The 18,692-nt window shown below is 35.4% G+C and overlaps 2 protein-coding genes across 2 annotated transcripts in view; one reads left to right on the top strand and one right to left on the bottom strand.

The window, feature by feature from the left end:
- Positions 1-543: 543 nt before the first annotated feature.
- afmid (arylformamidase) lies at positions 544-15,571 on the bottom strand (the record flags this gene model as incomplete). Its single annotated transcript, XM_014013998.1, is given in 11 exon segments — positions 544-1,328; positions 3,451-3,555; positions 5,264-5,399; positions 9,287-9,365; positions 9,467-9,564; positions 9,667-9,739; positions 9,822-9,907; positions 9,978-10,026; positions 10,112-10,216; positions 12,625-12,715; positions 15,557-15,571. Coding segments are annotated over 11 exon segments (867 nt in total), but the record flags the coding sequence as incomplete, so codon positions are not given.
- A 790-nt stretch (positions 15,572-16,361) lies between these two features.
- tk1 (thymidine kinase 1, soluble) overlaps positions 16,362-18,692 on the top strand; it is a 6,595-nt gene continuing 4,264 nt past the window's right edge. The window contains exons 1-5 of the mRNA XM_014013999.1: positions 16,362-16,567; positions 16,729-16,760; positions 17,517-17,630; positions 18,047-18,140; positions 18,287-18,376. Coding sequence (XP_013869453.1) covers positions 16,505-16,567; positions 16,729-16,760; positions 17,517-17,630; positions 18,047-18,140; positions 18,287-18,376 — 393 coding nt within the window. The 5' untranslated portion in view covers positions 16,362-16,504. The remainder of the gene's footprint in view (positions 16,568-16,728; positions 16,761-17,516; positions 17,631-18,046; positions 18,141-18,286; positions 18,377-18,692) is intronic.

Genomic DNA, 18,692 nt, shown 5'->3' on the forward strand with positions numbered 1-18,692 from the left:
GCCAAATTCTTGCCAATACACAGCCCTAGTGTCTTGGCTTTCCATGCCTTTTTACACCTCCCTTTCTTAATGTGTTCAATACTTTTTCCCTGTGCCATTCCACATTATTACAAATAACTTCATTTCTGGACATTTATGATTTGATTTCTTTGTATGTATGGATCACTTGGGTTGTTACCGACAACTGGTGAAAATTTCATTTCATTAGCACCTCTAGTAATATATTTACTGAGAAAAATGGTGACGTGTTCAATACTTATTTTACCAGCTGTAAGTGAGGCTTCACTCTCTTGTATTAAACTACAAACTTCCCCATTTATAAGAGACATCTTAAGTCGGCATTTTATCCAACTGTACAGAAATAAAACAGCGCTATCTAGCATAAAACATGACATCATCTTAATAACGTAGTCGATTTTAGAGAGCCACAATGCATTTCAGGTCTTTAAAGTGATAAGAGCCTTACTACGTCAACATTTAAAAAGATAAAAAAATTTTCAGGGTGCTGTTAAAAAATGCTCACAAAATAAAACAGAACACCAGCTTTTTCCCATACATTTATTGAGATTTTTTTTGGCAATCTACCACAACAATAAACAAAACCATGTGTAAATTATGCAAACTATTATGTGCAAAAGTGAATATTATGTTATAGCACTGATAATTCACGTGCTTCTGTTTAGTCTCAAACATTTTCAGATTTCTGTTAGGTGTGTACACAAAGTTGTCAGCACGGTGAACTCTCCCTGGGTGAAATATTAGTGAGTTGTAGAAGATGCAGCAAACAGCTGCATTTAGATTGAATAATGTGTTGCTGCTGTTCGATTAACTGATGCGGTGCAAACTAGCCGATAAAAAAAAGCTAAACAAAGTGAGCGAGACAGACCCACATGTCTACAAAACACTGAATATGACAAAAATACTACAAATGAACCGTATAACATTTACTGTGTAACTGAGCCATGCTTCCTGACATTGTGCACAATAGTTTTCAGTAAACTGATTGCATGTTGGTCGTGAAATTCGCTACAGTCACCTTCTGTGAAATCACGCTTTAGGTACATAATATTCTCAAGTACATCTAAAATACAACACTTAGGCCTTCTGTTGAAGATAACAACGGTGAACGTTTGCAACAAATACTGAAAAAGTAAACTAGACAAACAAATTGATTGTAAATAAACTACATTTACCAAAATGCAAACCCGAAGCAGCGCGTACTCAATCAGTGCACAGACACTGCTCAGACGTCAGTGACGATGCAGAGGTTTTTCATGTAGGCTGATGGAGGCAACACTTCAGCTGTTCCCAATCATTTTCAAAAGAAGCTGCAGAGAGAAAAGGAAGAAAAAAATTGTTACAGGTTTCCAATGAAAAAAAGAAAAAGAAATCCCAAACTCAGAACTGATCAGATCACATCTGATGAAACTATGACTGAGAAAAGAAGAACGATCTGTTAATTAACATAAAAACTGTCCGTCACTGAGTTCTGGTAGAGATGTGAACATTTTTGTCTTAATACACAAGCAATATGAAATGTTTTTGATTTTTATCGCAACAAAGCTCTGCAGTTTTACCATGTTTTTCAAGCCACAGTGCTGAAACAGCTCACAACGAAGTTACTTATGTTCTCAGCATTTTATATGTAAATAACGAATGGATGTTCCCCAATTATTTGGTACAAATTATACACACATAAAAATTAAATTGTTTTTTTTAATCTTTTAAATATCTGACTGATCATTGAATTAAAAAACAGTTTAATACCATTTTTATGTGTAATTTAAAAACATTGTATGAGTTTTTGTTGTTGCTTTTTATTGATCTTGAGAGTTTAAGTTCGTTACAATAAAGTCACTTAAAGCAGAATTGTCAAGTTTTTTTTCCTCCACACTTCTTTTCTTGTTTTAAGGGGAATGATGTGGATTAACTTATACGATGCAAAATAAGAATCTGCGGTTTATGATTTAACAATGGAAAACGAACCAAATAATTTAGATATTTAATTTAATATTTTGGAAGTCTAACCCCTTTATAAACCAAAGGGAGCCCCGGCAGAAAAAGTTTGAAAACCATTGCCTTAAATCAAGTTTCAAACTGAGTACAAACGTTTCCAAAAATAATTACTTTTAAGAGAGGTTATTATGCAAAATCAATTTTTTAAGCTTTATAACAATGTTATAGTGTCATTTCCTCATTAAAACATACTCAGAGTGTTGCTTTTACTCATTCATGTATGTTTGAGGAATCTTTGAATCTCCTGTGGTAGCCATGTGGAGCTGCTCAAACACTGGCTGGTACAAAGCCCCGCCCATTTATACAGAGCTCCTACAGCTGAGTTCCCACCCCACAGAGCACCCCTCTCCTGAAGCATTGTTGTGAAGATATACTGGAGTGGGATTGTCTGAAATGGTAGGAAGTTGTTACAGACAGAGGGGCCATTTTGAAGGTGTTCAAATTTATTTTTCATAATATATACAGCATTTTAAGAACTGAAGGTAACATAGTTACTTGATTGTGGTATAGAATTTTTAAATATAACAAATGTTAGAGCTTTTAAAGGAGCATTGTTTCATTATTTTGTTATATAGAGTGTTATAATTGCACATTTATGAACTGATAAACTTTGTTACTAATGTTATATTAAGTGCATGTAATTGTTCATTTGTTTATTTATTTATTTTTTGTAATTTTTTTAAGGACCCCAGGAAGAGTAGCCCTTGTTACAGCAAAGGCTAATATATATACGTATACATATACATATATACATATATATATATATATATATTAGCTGAAGAAATGCACATCGCCTAGACGTGTCCCGATACAACTTTTTCACTTCCGATACGATACCGATATTGACCCGATACGATATCAGAATGATTCACACATACATTCAACATATTAATTTTGTAGTGTGGAAACTCAAAATGTCTTAATCAAGTCAAATACTGAATAGTAAACAACAGTAGGTATGAGAAAAACTGACGCATTTATTATTAACCAATGGGTTACATACATTTTTTTACTTAAACCTAAGAATATTTTACAGTTAAATAAAATAAATAAAAAGAAGTGCTAATATCTGAGATTTTAGATGCAGCTGATATAATCCAATATTAATTATTTGGCTAATACTGGATCAATATCGGATTGGGACACCTCTAATATCGCTCACCACTGGTTTTGTGTTTAAGATGTGTTGGTCACTTTAGTTTGATCAACTCTAAAAATGTATCAGTTGTAGATGAGTTCCTGTAAGTCTCATTAAACTGTCTGCTGGTTCATGAAAAGTTTCAGACAAACGAACACAAACAGGCAAAGTAAAAAAAAAAAAAACATCGCACTTTTCTGACAGCAAAATCTACCGTAATCTTAACATTTAAAGAAAGATTAGGATTATTATAAAACAACGCTCCGATAGAGTTTAACTACATCTTCTGCATGTACCTTAGTTAGAAAATACTCCTCATCAACCAGCTGCTCGATGATACTGAAGTGATCTGCATTCGCTACATCCTCCAAGGTCACGTTAAGTCCTGCTGCTTTCAAAGCCTTCAAAAGACAAAAAAACTCAGATTATGCACAGCAAAATTTCAGAGATGTTAAAAAGTACTTCATGTAAAGTCATAAAGACCACATAAATAAAATCTAACTAATCTGCATTTTTCTCACATTCACTTGAAAAGTTGTTAAAGCCATAATCGCTGTCAAAATATGTGATTTTTTCATGTTTTTGTACAAGTGTATCATCTAGGAAAAAAATAACCACTAAGTATGCATCATTTACTACCAGAGGTCTAGTTTGTATTTGATGAGCAAAATCCGCTGAGTCATGTTTGGTTGCCAATGAGTCATTTGTTTACATTAGAACATGGACATAGTACACTATGGACAGTGTTGGCACAGGGACAGTAAATGGTAAATGAACTGAAATTATGTAGCATTTTATCAAGCCCCATCGTACACCGAAAGTGCTTTACACTACAGTCATTCACACATTCACACTCTGATCACCATCAGTTTTTAATAAAGAGCACAGCGGATATCGAGTCAGTAAAATAATCCCTGAATGTAAACAGAGATTCCAGGTTGAAAGCAAAAAGATCAAATTCTTCTCTCTTCTACAATAAATAAATAAATAAATAAATAAATAAATAAATAAATAAATAAAACTAAAAGCTGTGAGGATGAGTCGACGGAAGCAGAATCATTCGGGGGGGAAAAGCTGAGCGGTGGAGAGAGTTAAAGCAAAAGATGGAGCTAAAATGATGTGAAAATGAGCTGTGCTGAGATTTACTGAACTCTGTAAACAAAGGCGTGAAAATTAGCTGCTTTCTAATGTAAGTTTCATTTTAAAAAATGAGTTTGAGTGACATTATTAACCCTCAAAAACCTATCAATTAATGAAGTAGAAAATGTGTTAAGACACATAAAACTCTATTGAAATATTGCATGTTTTGACAGTTATTATAGCTTTAAATTAAACATGTGACCAGATGCCAGCTACCATGTGCATTATGTTTACATAAAGCACATTATGTTTACATAAAGCACATTACGTTTACATAAAGCACATTATGCTTACATAAAGCACATTATGTTTACATAAAGCACATTATGTTTACATAAAGCACATTACGTTTACATAAAGCACATTACGTTTACATAAAGCACATTACGTTTACATAAAGCACATTATGTTTACATAAAACACACTATATTTACATAAAGCACATTATGTTTACATAAAACACATTATGTTTACATAAAACACATTATGTTTACATAAAGCACATTATGTTTACATAAAGTACATTATGTTTACATAAAGCACATTATGTTTACATTAAGCACATTATGTTTACATAAAGCACGTGGTAGCTAGCCAAATTGACTGAAACTAAATCAACCGTTAAACTTACAGGTCCTATCTGTTTACAGACTAACGTTGGTCAGTTGCATGACTCAAGCTTTTACACGCTCTATGGCAAATTTAGTTGAGTGCTATGTTCACTGAGTACAAACCCACATTTCAAAATTAAATCTCAAAATAACAGGAAAACAATAGCAATAAATAAATAAATAAACTAAACATTGAAGGACAGATAAAAATTTGTAAACATCAACCATTTAACACTGATTTGATCCTGGATTCGTGCAGTTGCGTGACTAAAAACATTTAAATACTCCTTTAGTTCCCATTCAAGTAAAACCAAACTACTGCTAGTTTTGTTGCTTCGTATCAAACATTTGTACAGACTTCGTAGTATTCTTCGGACTGCCTGCGAAACTCGGGTGAGTCGTTCTCGGCGGCGGCCACCACGATCTGGCAGCCGGAGGAGGACAGTTTCAGCTGAGGCACCAGCTTGCTGGGGCTGTTTCTTATCGCCACCTCCCTGCCAGCAGCAGACAGAGAGGAGAGGAATGAGGCTCTGGCTGGCACCACAAACGACAATTACAGAGACTAACAAAGACTTTTCCATCCAAAGTTCCTCACAATGCTCTCTACAACAGTGACTGGCATTTAAAAAGACATAATAGGGACAAATGTAGCAACCGGGTCCTTCAAAGTTACTATATGCTGTACTTTTCAAAACACTATACTTCAATGTATTTTATATGTTTAACATTTCTTATTTATTCATTATTCATTTATTTTCAATGGTTAATCTAACCAACCAGGGGTACGGGTACCCCGCGGGGTACACGAGCATATTACAGGGGATATGTGGCAAAATTTCCCAGGTGTGTAAAAAATAAATAAAAACAGGACTGAGATATGTAGGGCCCTATGATCAGAATCAGAATACTTTAATGATCCTCATTGGGAAATTGCAGTTATCAGTGTGCATTGCCAATGCAATGCACACTATTGTGATTCGTTTCCCATCCAAGTCATCTCAACTTTGCCATGCTTCTCCTCCTGCATACTTTGTCCTAGAGCTGCCATTGTAATTTATTTCTGTAAAGCTCCTGTGCCAAATGATGGCTATGCCTTTTGGTGCCTGTAAAACTTATAGTTTATGAAATATTAATGTTTAATGAATTATAATGGCAGTCGATGGAGCCTTGTATTGGTCCAATACTGCCCCCAGCTGTACTCAACTTGGTACTGCACCATAGTTTTTTTATATTTAATCTCAATAGTTCAGTGTTTACAATACTAATATGATTGTATTTTGATGTTTTACTTTAATATTGTCTTAATACTGCTCTATTGTTGTAATATTATGCATTTTTGTGTAAATAATTGTATTGGCAATGTGGCCTCTTTCTGCACACATACAAACCAACCCCTGCCACCACCTTCTGCCAAAGCTCCATTGGTCTAATGGTCTATGTCATGGACTTTCATGTGGGAGATCAGGGTTCAATAACCAGCTAACGCAACTTAAACAAAAAAATCTATCTCTTCAAACTTCATATTGTCACACAATTACCTTAATTACAAACACCTGCTGACGTGACAGGCACAAGCTGGTTTAGAAAACATATTTGAACTTGGTCAAAGTTCATTCTGCAAGTCCAATGCTGCAGGCAAAGCCATGCTACAATGACATGCTACATGGCAATGTGCACTTGTTTTTACATCGTAAAAACCCATGTCTAGTTACAGCTGCAATCGTTCAAGTAAGCATCAGAGATAAAGTATAAAGGAAGATATTAGAGCACACAAGTAAGAAATAAGTATAAAACCTCTGGAGAACCAAATGAACATAGAGAACAATTAGCATTCTTTAGCGTCTAAACAGTGTAAATAGAAATAATAACAGTGATATACTCTGAAGCTAAAAACAGTATGGCTGATTCATTTATTTTCAATGGTTAGGCCAATTAAGCCATTAAATAGTTTGATAAAATATCTCTGGCAGCTTTTAGATTCATATAATTCATTTATTATAAAAAACGGTCACTCAACACACTAACAATAATTTATGTCTTATTGTGCTAAAGTTCAGTAAATGGATGACATACATACAGTAAAGCTGCTTTATGTCATCCATTCCACAATATGGAAAATGCAAACAGAATCACAAAATTGACACAAAATGTAATAAAAGGCAGAATCTCACAGAATTTGCTCATTTGGGGTATTTGACATATTTTGGAAGCCGCTGCTTCCTTCACCTGTCATTACCTGGTTTATTTATTTAATTACTTATTCACTTTCAAGGCAAAATATATGTTTAATTCGAATTGAAAATAATAAAAATGCCTGAGAATTAAATGTTCTAGGGTGTTAAATAAATAATTTTCATTTAATAATCAGTTGTAGTACACTGTAGTTTTGGAGAATCATCATTACGTTTGACAGAGGGGGTAGTGGTATGATAAAATGGCTCGGGGGTACACAAGTCTAAAAAGGTCGGGAACAACTGCTGCACGGGACACTTCTATTTGACTGAAAATACGAGATATCCCAGTTAATGGGGACCTTCACTCGTGACATCACGCATATCATTTAGACATTAAGATCAGACAGACTGTGTAGATTCTACAGTGAGTCACCATAACAGAAAAAGACGTTCCTAGAGCAAATTTCAACACTTCTGACTTCAGGAATGACAGAAAAGTTCAGGTGAAAGGTTGGCTGGAGGGTTGAGGTCTAACAGATTTGGAAAGCGAGCGGAATTGTTAAAAAGGTTGGTGTTTTTACCAGTGTTTTCTAGAGTAGCTTGCCGCATCTATCTTGTGTACTTTTATCACTCGAGCCACCGCTTCTGCATTAAAAGAATATTAATGGTGATGTTTTGTATGTGGAGGGGCCAAATGTACACAAAAATGAACAGCTGGCATGAAAGTTTACATTTTAAACATTAATTAAAGGAGACCAATTATGGGTCCCAGAAACTTTTATGGTATGTCTGTGGGCTATCCAGACCATGTTCATTCAATTTAATGCACAAAATAATTCTCAGATAATAAAATTTCCCATTTTCTAGTTCTGCCTGCTCTGACTTCTGTTCAGAAGAGCTGTTTATGTTAATGAGCTCTGTTGGTAATGCCCTCCAAAAATCTGTTGACATTAACTCCGCCCTCCAAAGCCAGTGTTTACGTTAGCATGCTAATAACAGCAGAAGCTCCGTTGTACAACCATATGAGACCCAGAGTCAGAGTCGTGGTCAGCTTCTTTTTTTATCTCCCTCCACTGCTCTGCGCTCACTCTGCATGCTGTTACCAGAGCAGGGAGCAGCACCGGTCAAAATACCTCAGAAACTCAAACAAATAACAAGGCTTTAATAAGCTAAACAATAGAGGTACATGAGAAAATGTGTTCATAACAAACAAAAATAAATAAATAATTAAATTGCATCCGTGCTGGTCTCAAACCCTGGTCTCCCGCTCTCTGGTCCAACACTCTACCCATTGCCCTATTGGAGGCTTGTTATGAAATGAGCTGCACATTGCACAACAACAACCGTGATGGCTTTTTATACTGAGGAGGTGGGGCTTCACCTGGGGGTTGGTAGGTAAGGGGCTGAACGCAGGTTCCGGTGGGTTGTCGTACGGCTTGTGACATCACAAAATGACGGAAGTATAAAACTTGTCGTTAATATACATTAAAAATACATTTACTTACAGTAAATATGCCCCTGGATGCATTTTTTGGTCCTAGGACTGTTTTTTTTAAGAAGTACATACCCAAAGTTGAGTAAAAAAAACTTTTAAAAAGTGAATTTTGCATAATAGGTCCCATTGAAAAATCAATACAGTGCTTTGGAGAATAGATACAATATCAGGAAATGAAATATTGCAATTTTCAGTGAATCAATATTTTCTTACACCCTACACTTAGTGGCGATATTAGCAACTGAAAATACAAGGAAATAATAAACATCAAATTCACAACTTAATGAGAAATAATGAGGTAAACATCTATATTTTTATCTATAATCAATGAGGAAACTTTTATTGCAACTAATTCCAAGCACTGATTTTTCAGTTTTTGAGTCATTTGTTTTTATTTTAATCATTTATGTTCTTTAGTTTCGCTTGGACCTGTAAAATCACATAGGAATTGTCCTATTTTAACATTTTTGATTTAACCAAGCCACCAACAAATGGAAAATATTTTAGCCCAAGTGCTTTTCTTAGATTGAGCAGATGAATATTCAAACTGCAGAATATCTGAATGTCAGCAAAAAGACCTTCAGCAGAATTTAAGATAAAATGTGGGAATAGTGTCTGGGTCGACTAGTGATTTCTGAAAACCTGATTACTAGAAAAGGTTAACAGAATAAAAAACAAAAGTGCATGAAAGGGTTACACGGCGTGTACATACTCTGTCATCTTCAGAGGCTCATTAACGTAAGTGGGCAGGATGGGCAGCAGGTCATAGATGCCACTCACGAGAAAAGCACCTTAAAGAAAAATCAAGAAGAAGAGTACACCAAACTGCTGAGCATCTTGTGTGATATACGTTTAGTCATTTTGAGGCAAAGCATCATCCTCCATTTGTCACCTTTAATCTGAGGAGTGACGCTGTACTGGGACCAGTCAGTGGAGAGAACCATCGCAGTCAGGTGAGCTCCAGCAGAGTGGCCGCACAGGTAAAGACCTCTGAGAACCAAAAGAAACCAGAACAAATGTTATAAAGCTGCATGTGACTAAAGGCAGAGCACAGTCAGAGCAGACGTTCGTTATAGAAGGAAAGAGTGTTACTTGATGTGAGAATACTGCTGAACAACAGACACCACACTCCTGCGAACCTGCGACACCATCAGGTCCATGTTACCTTAAAGCAGAGCGCTGACATTTTCACTTCATCTCCTTAAATCTTTCATATTCCCACAAGAACAGAAATGAAAAGACTCTACCTTTAGGGGCGATGTCATAACCAACAGCAACCACAACTACACCCTTATCGATGAGTGGAACGGCCATGAACCCAGATTCATCCTTACTGAAAAGGCAAACGATAAGAAACCTGAGTTATATCGTAGTAAATTAAAATAAAGACTAAAAAGACATACCTGAGAAACTGCCAGTAGCCTCCGTGAATGTAAATAACGAGGTTGACGTCTGAACAGAAAGTGAGGAAGTCTGTTAAGTCATGTGTGATACAAGCTTTAATCAGGATGCCTGGCACGCTGCAGGGCGTCGGTACCCAAAGAGCTGGTCCTGGGTAAGTACACGTCCAGTTTCTCTCCGTCTCCCTCGCCATACGGGACGTCGAGTAAAGTCTGGGTCAGACTACGGGCTCGCTCCGTGCCTGAACAGAAGTGTGATAACTAACATTTGATTACTGCTAACAGATTTTAAAGTTTCTTAAAGAAAGATAACACTGAACACCCCCCTCCCACAATAAAATAAAAATACAGCAATCATTAAGTGCACCTACGCTCTTTTTTTGTCTAATGATTTAAAAACATTAAAACACTTTAATCATATTTGTGATAACACCTGTGTAGTAAAAATCTTAATTTGTTACTTTATTAAGGTATTTACTTTGAATAAGACATTCAAGTGGTTAACACAGAAATAGAAAAATTACAGCACTGGCTCAAAAACAATAAATTATCTGTAAATTTAGATAAAACCAAATTCATGATATTCAGAAACAATAAAGAACAGGAAAATAATCCAATTAAAATATCAATTGAAAGTGTTGATTTAGAACAAGGACATGAAATAAAATTCTTGGGTGTCATATTAGACGATAACTTCAGCTGGAAACCACAGATCAGCCCAGTAAAATCTAAAATAGCCAAAAGTGTTGCTGTTATAAGAAAAATGAGTTTCGTCCTGGACTATAAATCTTTGTTTATTCTACATAACACACTCACTGTACCACATTTAACATATTGTGTGGAAGTTTGGGGGAATACATACAAAACTAATTTACAGCCGTTATACGTCTTACAAAATAAAATCTATCCGTACACTACATAAAGTGGGATACTGGGAACACACAAACCAGTTATTCATTAAATCAAATATACTGAAATTCTGGGACCTGGTAATATTTAAAACTACACAACTCATGTTTAAGGTCCGAAATCAAAAACTTCCACACAATATACAGGAAATGTTTGGTGACAGAGAGGTGGGTTATAATTTAAGAGGTGAAGGATATTTTAAAAAAACAACATATTAGATCAACCAGGAAGAGTTTTTGTTTATCAGTGTGTGGAGTAAACGTCTGGAATGGATTGAATGATGAGTTAAAAAAAATTACAAATGTAAACCAATTTAAAAAACTGATTAAAGGAGAGCTCATTTCAAAATATGCTATTTAAGATATTTAATGTTCAATAGTCTATAATGTAATTGATGATATAGATCAGTGGTTCCCAAACTTTTTATCTTCTGACCCACAAAATATCCATGGCAAAAACTTGTGACCCCAAATATTACTGGTCTGAGTACACGAACTCCGTTAATAACCCTAAAAACACAGGCTTTTTGACAATCTAAACAGCTTATACACAAATAAAATACTTATTTTTTTTCTTATTTTGTGATTTTGTAGTAATTATAGGGAAAATATTACATCAGCAATTATTTCATTACCCTTTAAATTGATTTCTGGAGATTATCCAAGGTGCTTCATGACCCAGAATTGGGTCCCAAGCCCAACTTTGGGAACCAAAGTGCAGTGGTTCCCAAACTTTTCAGCTTTTGACCCACAAAATAACAGTAGCAGAGACCTGTGCCCCCAGATATTTTTGATGATAAACATTTGTATCAGGTCAACAAAACATGGGCACAGTAACAATATTTTTATACTACATTTATCCATTTTAAATATACTAACCTCACTCCTTTGTAACAAATAAGGCAAAAATGTAATTAATTCAGAAAATCTTTTCAGGACCCCACCTTGATGTTTCGGGACCCCACTTGGGGTCCCGACCCCAACTTTGGGAAACACTGATATAAATAGTACTTAAAATAATTCTACATAGTTAAACATGATGTAAAATGGAAACAAGTTGTCTCTTTTTGATGTTAATTGATAATACATTGACAAGTAGGAAAGGGGCAGGACATTATAAGATGTATCTTCTACCTGCTCCTTTTCCAACAGAAAATATAAAATTTTGCATGCCACATGGGCAAAATAATTTGTATTACATTTTATTTCTTAAGTTTGTTTCATTTAATTTATTTTTATTTTATTTTTGTTTTAATGTCTGTTCGAAATAAAGAAATAAATAAATAATTTTGTCTGTCTCTAAAACATATCATCATTTTATCTAAACAAATTACCAATTAAATCAGTATTAATAATTTGTGAATGAATGAACAGTTTATTTTACGACACCTAGTAGATAAATAAGAGACTCGTCTTTTCCATGTTTTGAAAAGGTGTTTTAAACTTTAATTTGAAACAAAAATAAATAAAATAAATAAAAATCTGCCCCAAAACTCCAAAAAACATTTTTGCTTCATGCACTAAATGCTATAAGTCAGGCTAGTTAGTGAAACGTGTTGCAAGCTATAATAAGCTGATTAGAGAGGGGAAAACACATTTCGGTAAATTGTTTGGCTGGTCCTGATTTAACGGGTGTACATGATTTGACACAACACCGGTGTCCCCGACGAGCTGCTAGCTTAAAACTATTTGACTTTTTGTTCTGCGTTGAAAATGAGCGTCACGTCTGAAAACAAACCGACCTTCCTTGACTGCCTTGACGTGGGCCTTGATCACGTCGTCCGCCGCCATCCTGTGGGACCACCGGCTTGGCGAATACTGCTTCTCCAGCTCCTGCTTGACGAAAAGACTCGTGTGAGCCGCTCAGCCATGAAAGCCGAGTCCACACAACTGTGAGGCGAACAGCGCCCTCTACTGTTTCAACCAGCTCACTGCAGCTGTCATCATGTAAACAGAGTTCTCTGCTGCTTAAATTTACTCACTTCAAGTGTCTTTTTGTTAGTTTAATATTTGTTAAAACTGACTACTAATTAAAGAAATTATGATTTTGACTACATTCAATAACATCTAATTTCTAATAGGGCTGTGTATTGGCAAGAACTTGGCGATACGATACATATCATGACAGAGGTCACAATACGATATTTCCTGATATATTGCGATACTGTAAGCAAGGCGATGTATTGCGATTTTTTTTGTCCAAAAATTCTATTAAATAAAAACCTCTTACAGGGGAAAAAAATGACAAACCAAAATTCATTGTCTCAGAAAATTATAACATTACAGAGACATGCTTTTGATACATTTAGCTGTGTATGTATTTTATTTTATTTGTTTCATATTTCTTATTTCATCCATGTTTTCAATTATTAGACTAAATTTGACAATAAATAGTTTGAAAAGATATATTTTGCAGCTTTTAGTTTTTAATATTAATTTACAATACATACCCAACACTTAACAATAGCCTCTACCTCAAGAGGTAGAGTAGCCAATAGGGGTGTAAAAAAATATCGATACACTGAAATATCGCGATATTTCATTTCCCGATACTGTATTGATATTCTAAAGTCCTGTATCGATATTTAATTAAGGTTTAAAATGTCAACTTTCCTGCCAGCCATTCATTTTTATGTTGTAGTTCAGCCTCTGACCAATAGTTGGCAGCAGTGAGCCAGCCATTTGGCTCCTCTACCCCTTGAGCGCCAGAGAGTAAGAGAGCATTAGCATTATAAGTAAACGTTAGCTTCATACTCCGACAGCTGAATCTGAGCGGAAAAGACTGACACCCTCTGCCTTCTAAGCTGAGGTAAGGTTACGAACAGTTACTTATTTGTCAGAATGTCTGTATTTTAAGACAAATTAAGTGTCTCATGCGCTCTATTTTCCAACTTTAGTCAGCCTTCACGTTAAAGAAGGCTAGCGCATGTCTATGTAATAGAATTTTCTGAGACAATAAATTTTGGTTTTTCTTTTTTTTCCCAGTAAGAGGTTTTTATTTAATAGAATTTTTGGACCAAAATAAATCGCAATATATTGCAAAATATCACCTTGCTTACAGTATCGCAATATATCGGGATATATCGTATCGTGACCCATCTGTCATGATATGTATCGTATCGCCAAATTCTTGCCAATACACAGCCCTAGTAGCCAGATGGCTGGCTCACTGCTGCCAACTAGTGGTCAGAGGCTGAACTACAACATAAAAATGAACGTCTGGCAGGAAAGTTGACATTTTAAACCTTAATAAAAAAATGGATACAGGGCTTTAGAATATCGATACAGTATCGGGAAATGAAATATCGTGATATTTCAGTGTATCGATATTTTCTTACACCCCTAATTTCTATTGTAAATGAAGGGGCTTGAATCACTTGTCGGCCCTCAATGAGTCAAGTGTATTCAGCTTTGTTTCCTGTTTAACTTCAACCAAACAGAAAATGTCACATTCTGCATCTTATTGCTAGCTGAGCACCGCTAACACATAACTGAGCTCTACGTGGTATTTTCTGTATAGAAACAGCGTTTGAACACGTCCTCTTATAAACACTGAAAATTTCTATGTGTACAACTGACTAAATGACTAAATAATACAGAATACTATTAAAATAAAAAAAAGTGTTACTCACTGTTGAGTTGTTAAATTTTGAACTCACTTTCCGACAGATATTTTCTGTGCATAATCAACATGCGTTATGGGAGATGTAGTTTATGGTCACTTTAAAGCAGTTTATTTTGAGACATGAATACAGAGCTATTTAACTAACAACTTGCTCAGAGGCCAGATAAATATTATTATCCTTCACACCACGTTTGGCCCGCGGGCCTTGCATTTGCCACATTTTACATACTGTTTCCCCTACCAACGTTAGGTGAACATGTGCACATTGCTGGTGCCAGAAAGTCAGACAGAGACTTCTTGGGCCAGCCAGACATTATCCTGCAGGCCTCGAAAAATACTAAAAGATAATCTAAATATTTCCTAAACTACTTTTTTAAAGTATCATAATCCGATTTAAAGATATTTCACCACTGTGTACCATCTGATCACTCATTTAGTCATGAAAGTTATTTTAAAATGTACAGCACTGTGCAAAAGTCTTGAGCCACACATACTTTTTAAATATTTTGCTTAAAATAAACTTCCTTGAAATGCCAACTGTTGTTAGAAACAACACTTTTTGTCACACTCTTACGTTTTTTTCCATGTCAGTCCAGTAACAGACCCTGTAATTGTTTTTCAAGTTTTTCTTTTGATAACTAGATGAGTTTTCATTCACTTCAGTCCAGTTCTTGTACATACTTTTACAAGATTACATCTGTCTCCAGTTTTTTTGTGCTACATGCTCATTTCTTTATTTCTGTATTATTTAAGGGATTTCAAGAATATAAAAATCTGCATTAAGTGGTTTAGCAAAGTAAAACGCACTTTTCTGAGAAAGTGGGAAAATAAACAACTAGAAAAAAATCACAATAAAAACTCTAAAAGATACGGCTGATAACAAAGTTAATCTATTTTGAATTTAAATGAAATCAAATGAGACTCACAACTTTTGATCATGAGTACATTTCTTTCTTTTTTCTTATATAAAATACAAATAATTGTCTTACTGTGTAATTCGTTAATTTGATCCTGCAGAAAGAAACAAACACTTATAGTCAAACTCTTACGTCTTTCTTCATTTTAGTCCAGTGCACCATTTTTTAATCTCCCAAAGCCACTGAAGTTGCAGCTGACAGAAAAAAAATCTGTTCCAATCTGCTGAAAATCTGGACTTTAGTCCAATGATCTCTGTTGTGTAAACAGGACTGGGAGCCAGCTGTAAAACTGCAGTTTCCTTTTAAAAAAAACTGAAACAGCACTTCTGCTTTTCAGCAACTATCTGCCAACATGGAAGAGAACTAAAGGACAAAGAGTAATAATTAAATAGCTGTATTTTTTAATGATTTATCTGTGTTTCATCAGCTCATGAAGTGCAGTCTGACTCCGGCTGTTGTAACATGAAAACACACAAGAAGGTGCAAAGAAATTTAATCTAACATATTAGTGTTTTGCCTCAAAGTCCTGCAGAAAAACGTTAAAACACACAGTGAATATTTTATATAACATACTGAAATAATGATTACTTATTGGTCTGCTTTCTTTCCTAGTCATTAAAATCTGACAAATACTTATAAAACGGTCATACTAAATCTCGGTCAAAAGTAATTTGTGCAATGAACTGTCAGATTTGATGGAACATAAACATAAATTATGATCCAGTGACTTTAAAAAATAACTTTATTTAGCTGCAAGCTGCAACTAGAACCTTTAAAAACAGTGTTCTGTTGTTTCCATTCATTTCTGTTCCTGGCTGTGTTTTGTAGTCGGATGTTGTTGATAAAGTTATTTTTAAAAAAAAATCTGTGCTCTGATTGGTCCCGGATTAGTTAAAGCCGATTGGCTGTTGTCGGCACGTGACTTTCCTTCTATTAGTACCATTTTGCGCGCGCCACGTTCAAAGTGTTTTTGTCATGTCCGTATATCCTGTGGCTTAAAGTAGTAGTTTTATAGCTATTATATATATTTTTTATATTAAATAGTTTTTTGTACCGTTTTAACATTATTTTTGAACAAACATGGAGTTGGACTGTCCAGTTCTTTTCCCACACTCACCCAGAAAAGCACGAGGACAGATTCAGGTTGGTTGTTTTTTTTTTCTCTGCAGCTAAAAGAAGAAGAAGCTAAAAGTGAAGAAACGTGAAATAACTTTGTTAAAACGATGGTTAAAAAGCTTTAAGCACTGAAAGGAAGCTCAGCCCGTTTCCTGAATCTAAAAGCCCACTTTGTTGTCGTTTTTCAGGTCATTTTTGGACCGATGTTTTCAGGCAAAAGGTGAGTTTATTAACGTAAAAGTTTATTAATCACGTGTTTTAAGTTGTTGCTGAAGTTGTTGTTATAAATGCTCTGAGCTCATAGTCATGTTGTTTTACATTTCCGCCCAAATCTGAAACATCCCGCCTTATGGTCTTTGTTTACCCCGCAACGTCAGCGATTATGTAAAAAAAAAATCAATAGGAAGAATTGAAAATAATAAATGTTGCAGCTTTGTATGACGATGTAGTCATGGTTTCTGTACCTTTGCATTAGTTTCACTGTTGTAACGTTAATATACAGTAATAGTCCTTCATTTTCTGTTTATTGTTTGCTCCCAGAGAGCTATTTATGAGGTTTTAAGCACAAGTTATTTATACTTTTCTATGGACATTCATTGATCCTTAAAAATGTTTCTAAATTAACCAGTGTTATTTAAAATGTAATGTTTTAAAACATCATTGCTAGTAGCTTTTTATCCCCTCCTGTTTATTAAAAAAAATGACTCAGATGGTTTTAATTAATTGTTGATTGTCTGGGGTAACTGTGCACTTTTGTCCTCAACTTGTCCACTTTCCTTATGATGCCACAGTCTGGTGGTCTGGACTAAGATTGGAGGAAAAACCTAAAAGAGACGCTCTGAAAGCCCAGCAGACTTTTCATTAAGACAACTTTAAAATAATGCAAAAAAACTTTGCATTGATTTAAAACTTTAGCATGGTACTGTAAATTATGTGATCAACACTGCTCAGACTAAAACTTGCACTCCCCTTGCAGCACTGAACTGATGAGAAGGGTTCGCCGTTTCCAGGTAGCCCAGTACAAATGTTTGGTGGTCAAATACGCCAAAGACACTCGGTATTCTGACAGCGGCATGGCCACACATGACCAGTAAGTTTCTGTTGATGCAAATGAGCTTGTTTGTTTGCTGGACTGATTGAGTCAATGTGAAAAACACACCTAGTTTTGGTTAAAGGGCGTAGTTTCAAATGAAGCAGCTTCATTTAGGTTTATGGTCATTTCAATTAAACGTTGTCCACTGAGTTTTTAAAGTATTTTCCAACACAGTTTTGTATTAAGTAGTTTATATTTGGAGCCACAAACAGAATTGACTCAACTCATTAATTTTTATTTGGCTAGCTCTACATTTTAGTTTCACAGCCCAGTTCAGCTTATTTACTTTGTTTAGGTAATAATTCACACACCAAAGTATCTTGAGTACCACTGGAAGCATCCTGAGCACCAGCAGTGGTCGTTAAAACAGTTTGGTTACACAAAGGTTTGTATTTCTCTCTCCTGTCCTTCAGAAACACCATGGAGGCCATGCCAGCCACCTGTCTGGGAGATGTTCGGTCCGTGGCGCTGAAAGCCTGCGTTATTGGAATCGATGAAGGCCAGTTTGTAAGTTTGTCTCCCCGCTTCCAGCTGAAACCTAATTTCCCTTTCGTACAGCTCAGGATGTCCAAGTTGTTTTGAAGAATTTGCCATTTAGACGTTTTGGGTTTAGACAAGTGACCGACAGCACCACTAACTAATTTGTTTTGTAGTTTCCAGACACGGTGGAGTTTTGTGAGGAGATGGCCAATTTAGGGAAGACGATCATCGTAGCTGCCTTGGATGGAACTTTCCAGAGGAAAGTGAGTGCTGTATGCTGCAGGTCCAACTAATGCTGCAGACAATAGACATATCTGACCCAAACAGCACAGATGTAGACGACTCAGTGTTCCCATTATTCCAAACACAAGGAGGTCGATTGATAGTTCGCAGTTGATTTTGCAGTGTTAAATTAACACTTAAAGAGTTAAATTTAACACTGTTTGAGTCTATTTAGTCCTCTTCTGAATTGGTGTCGATTTAGCTCTAAACAGAGTTAAAACTTACCACTGACTAACACTGTACAGTGTTAACATAACTTACCACTGACTAACACTGTACAGTGTTAACAAAACTTAC

Source organism: Austrofundulus limnaeus, unplaced genomic scaffold, assembly GCF_001266775.1.
Source record: "Austrofundulus limnaeus strain Quisiro unplaced genomic scaffold, Austrofundulus_limnaeus-1.0 Scaffold109, whole genome shotgun sequence".
Taxonomy (NCBI): Eukaryota; Metazoa; Chordata; class Actinopteri; order Cyprinodontiformes; family Rivulidae; genus Austrofundulus; species Austrofundulus limnaeus.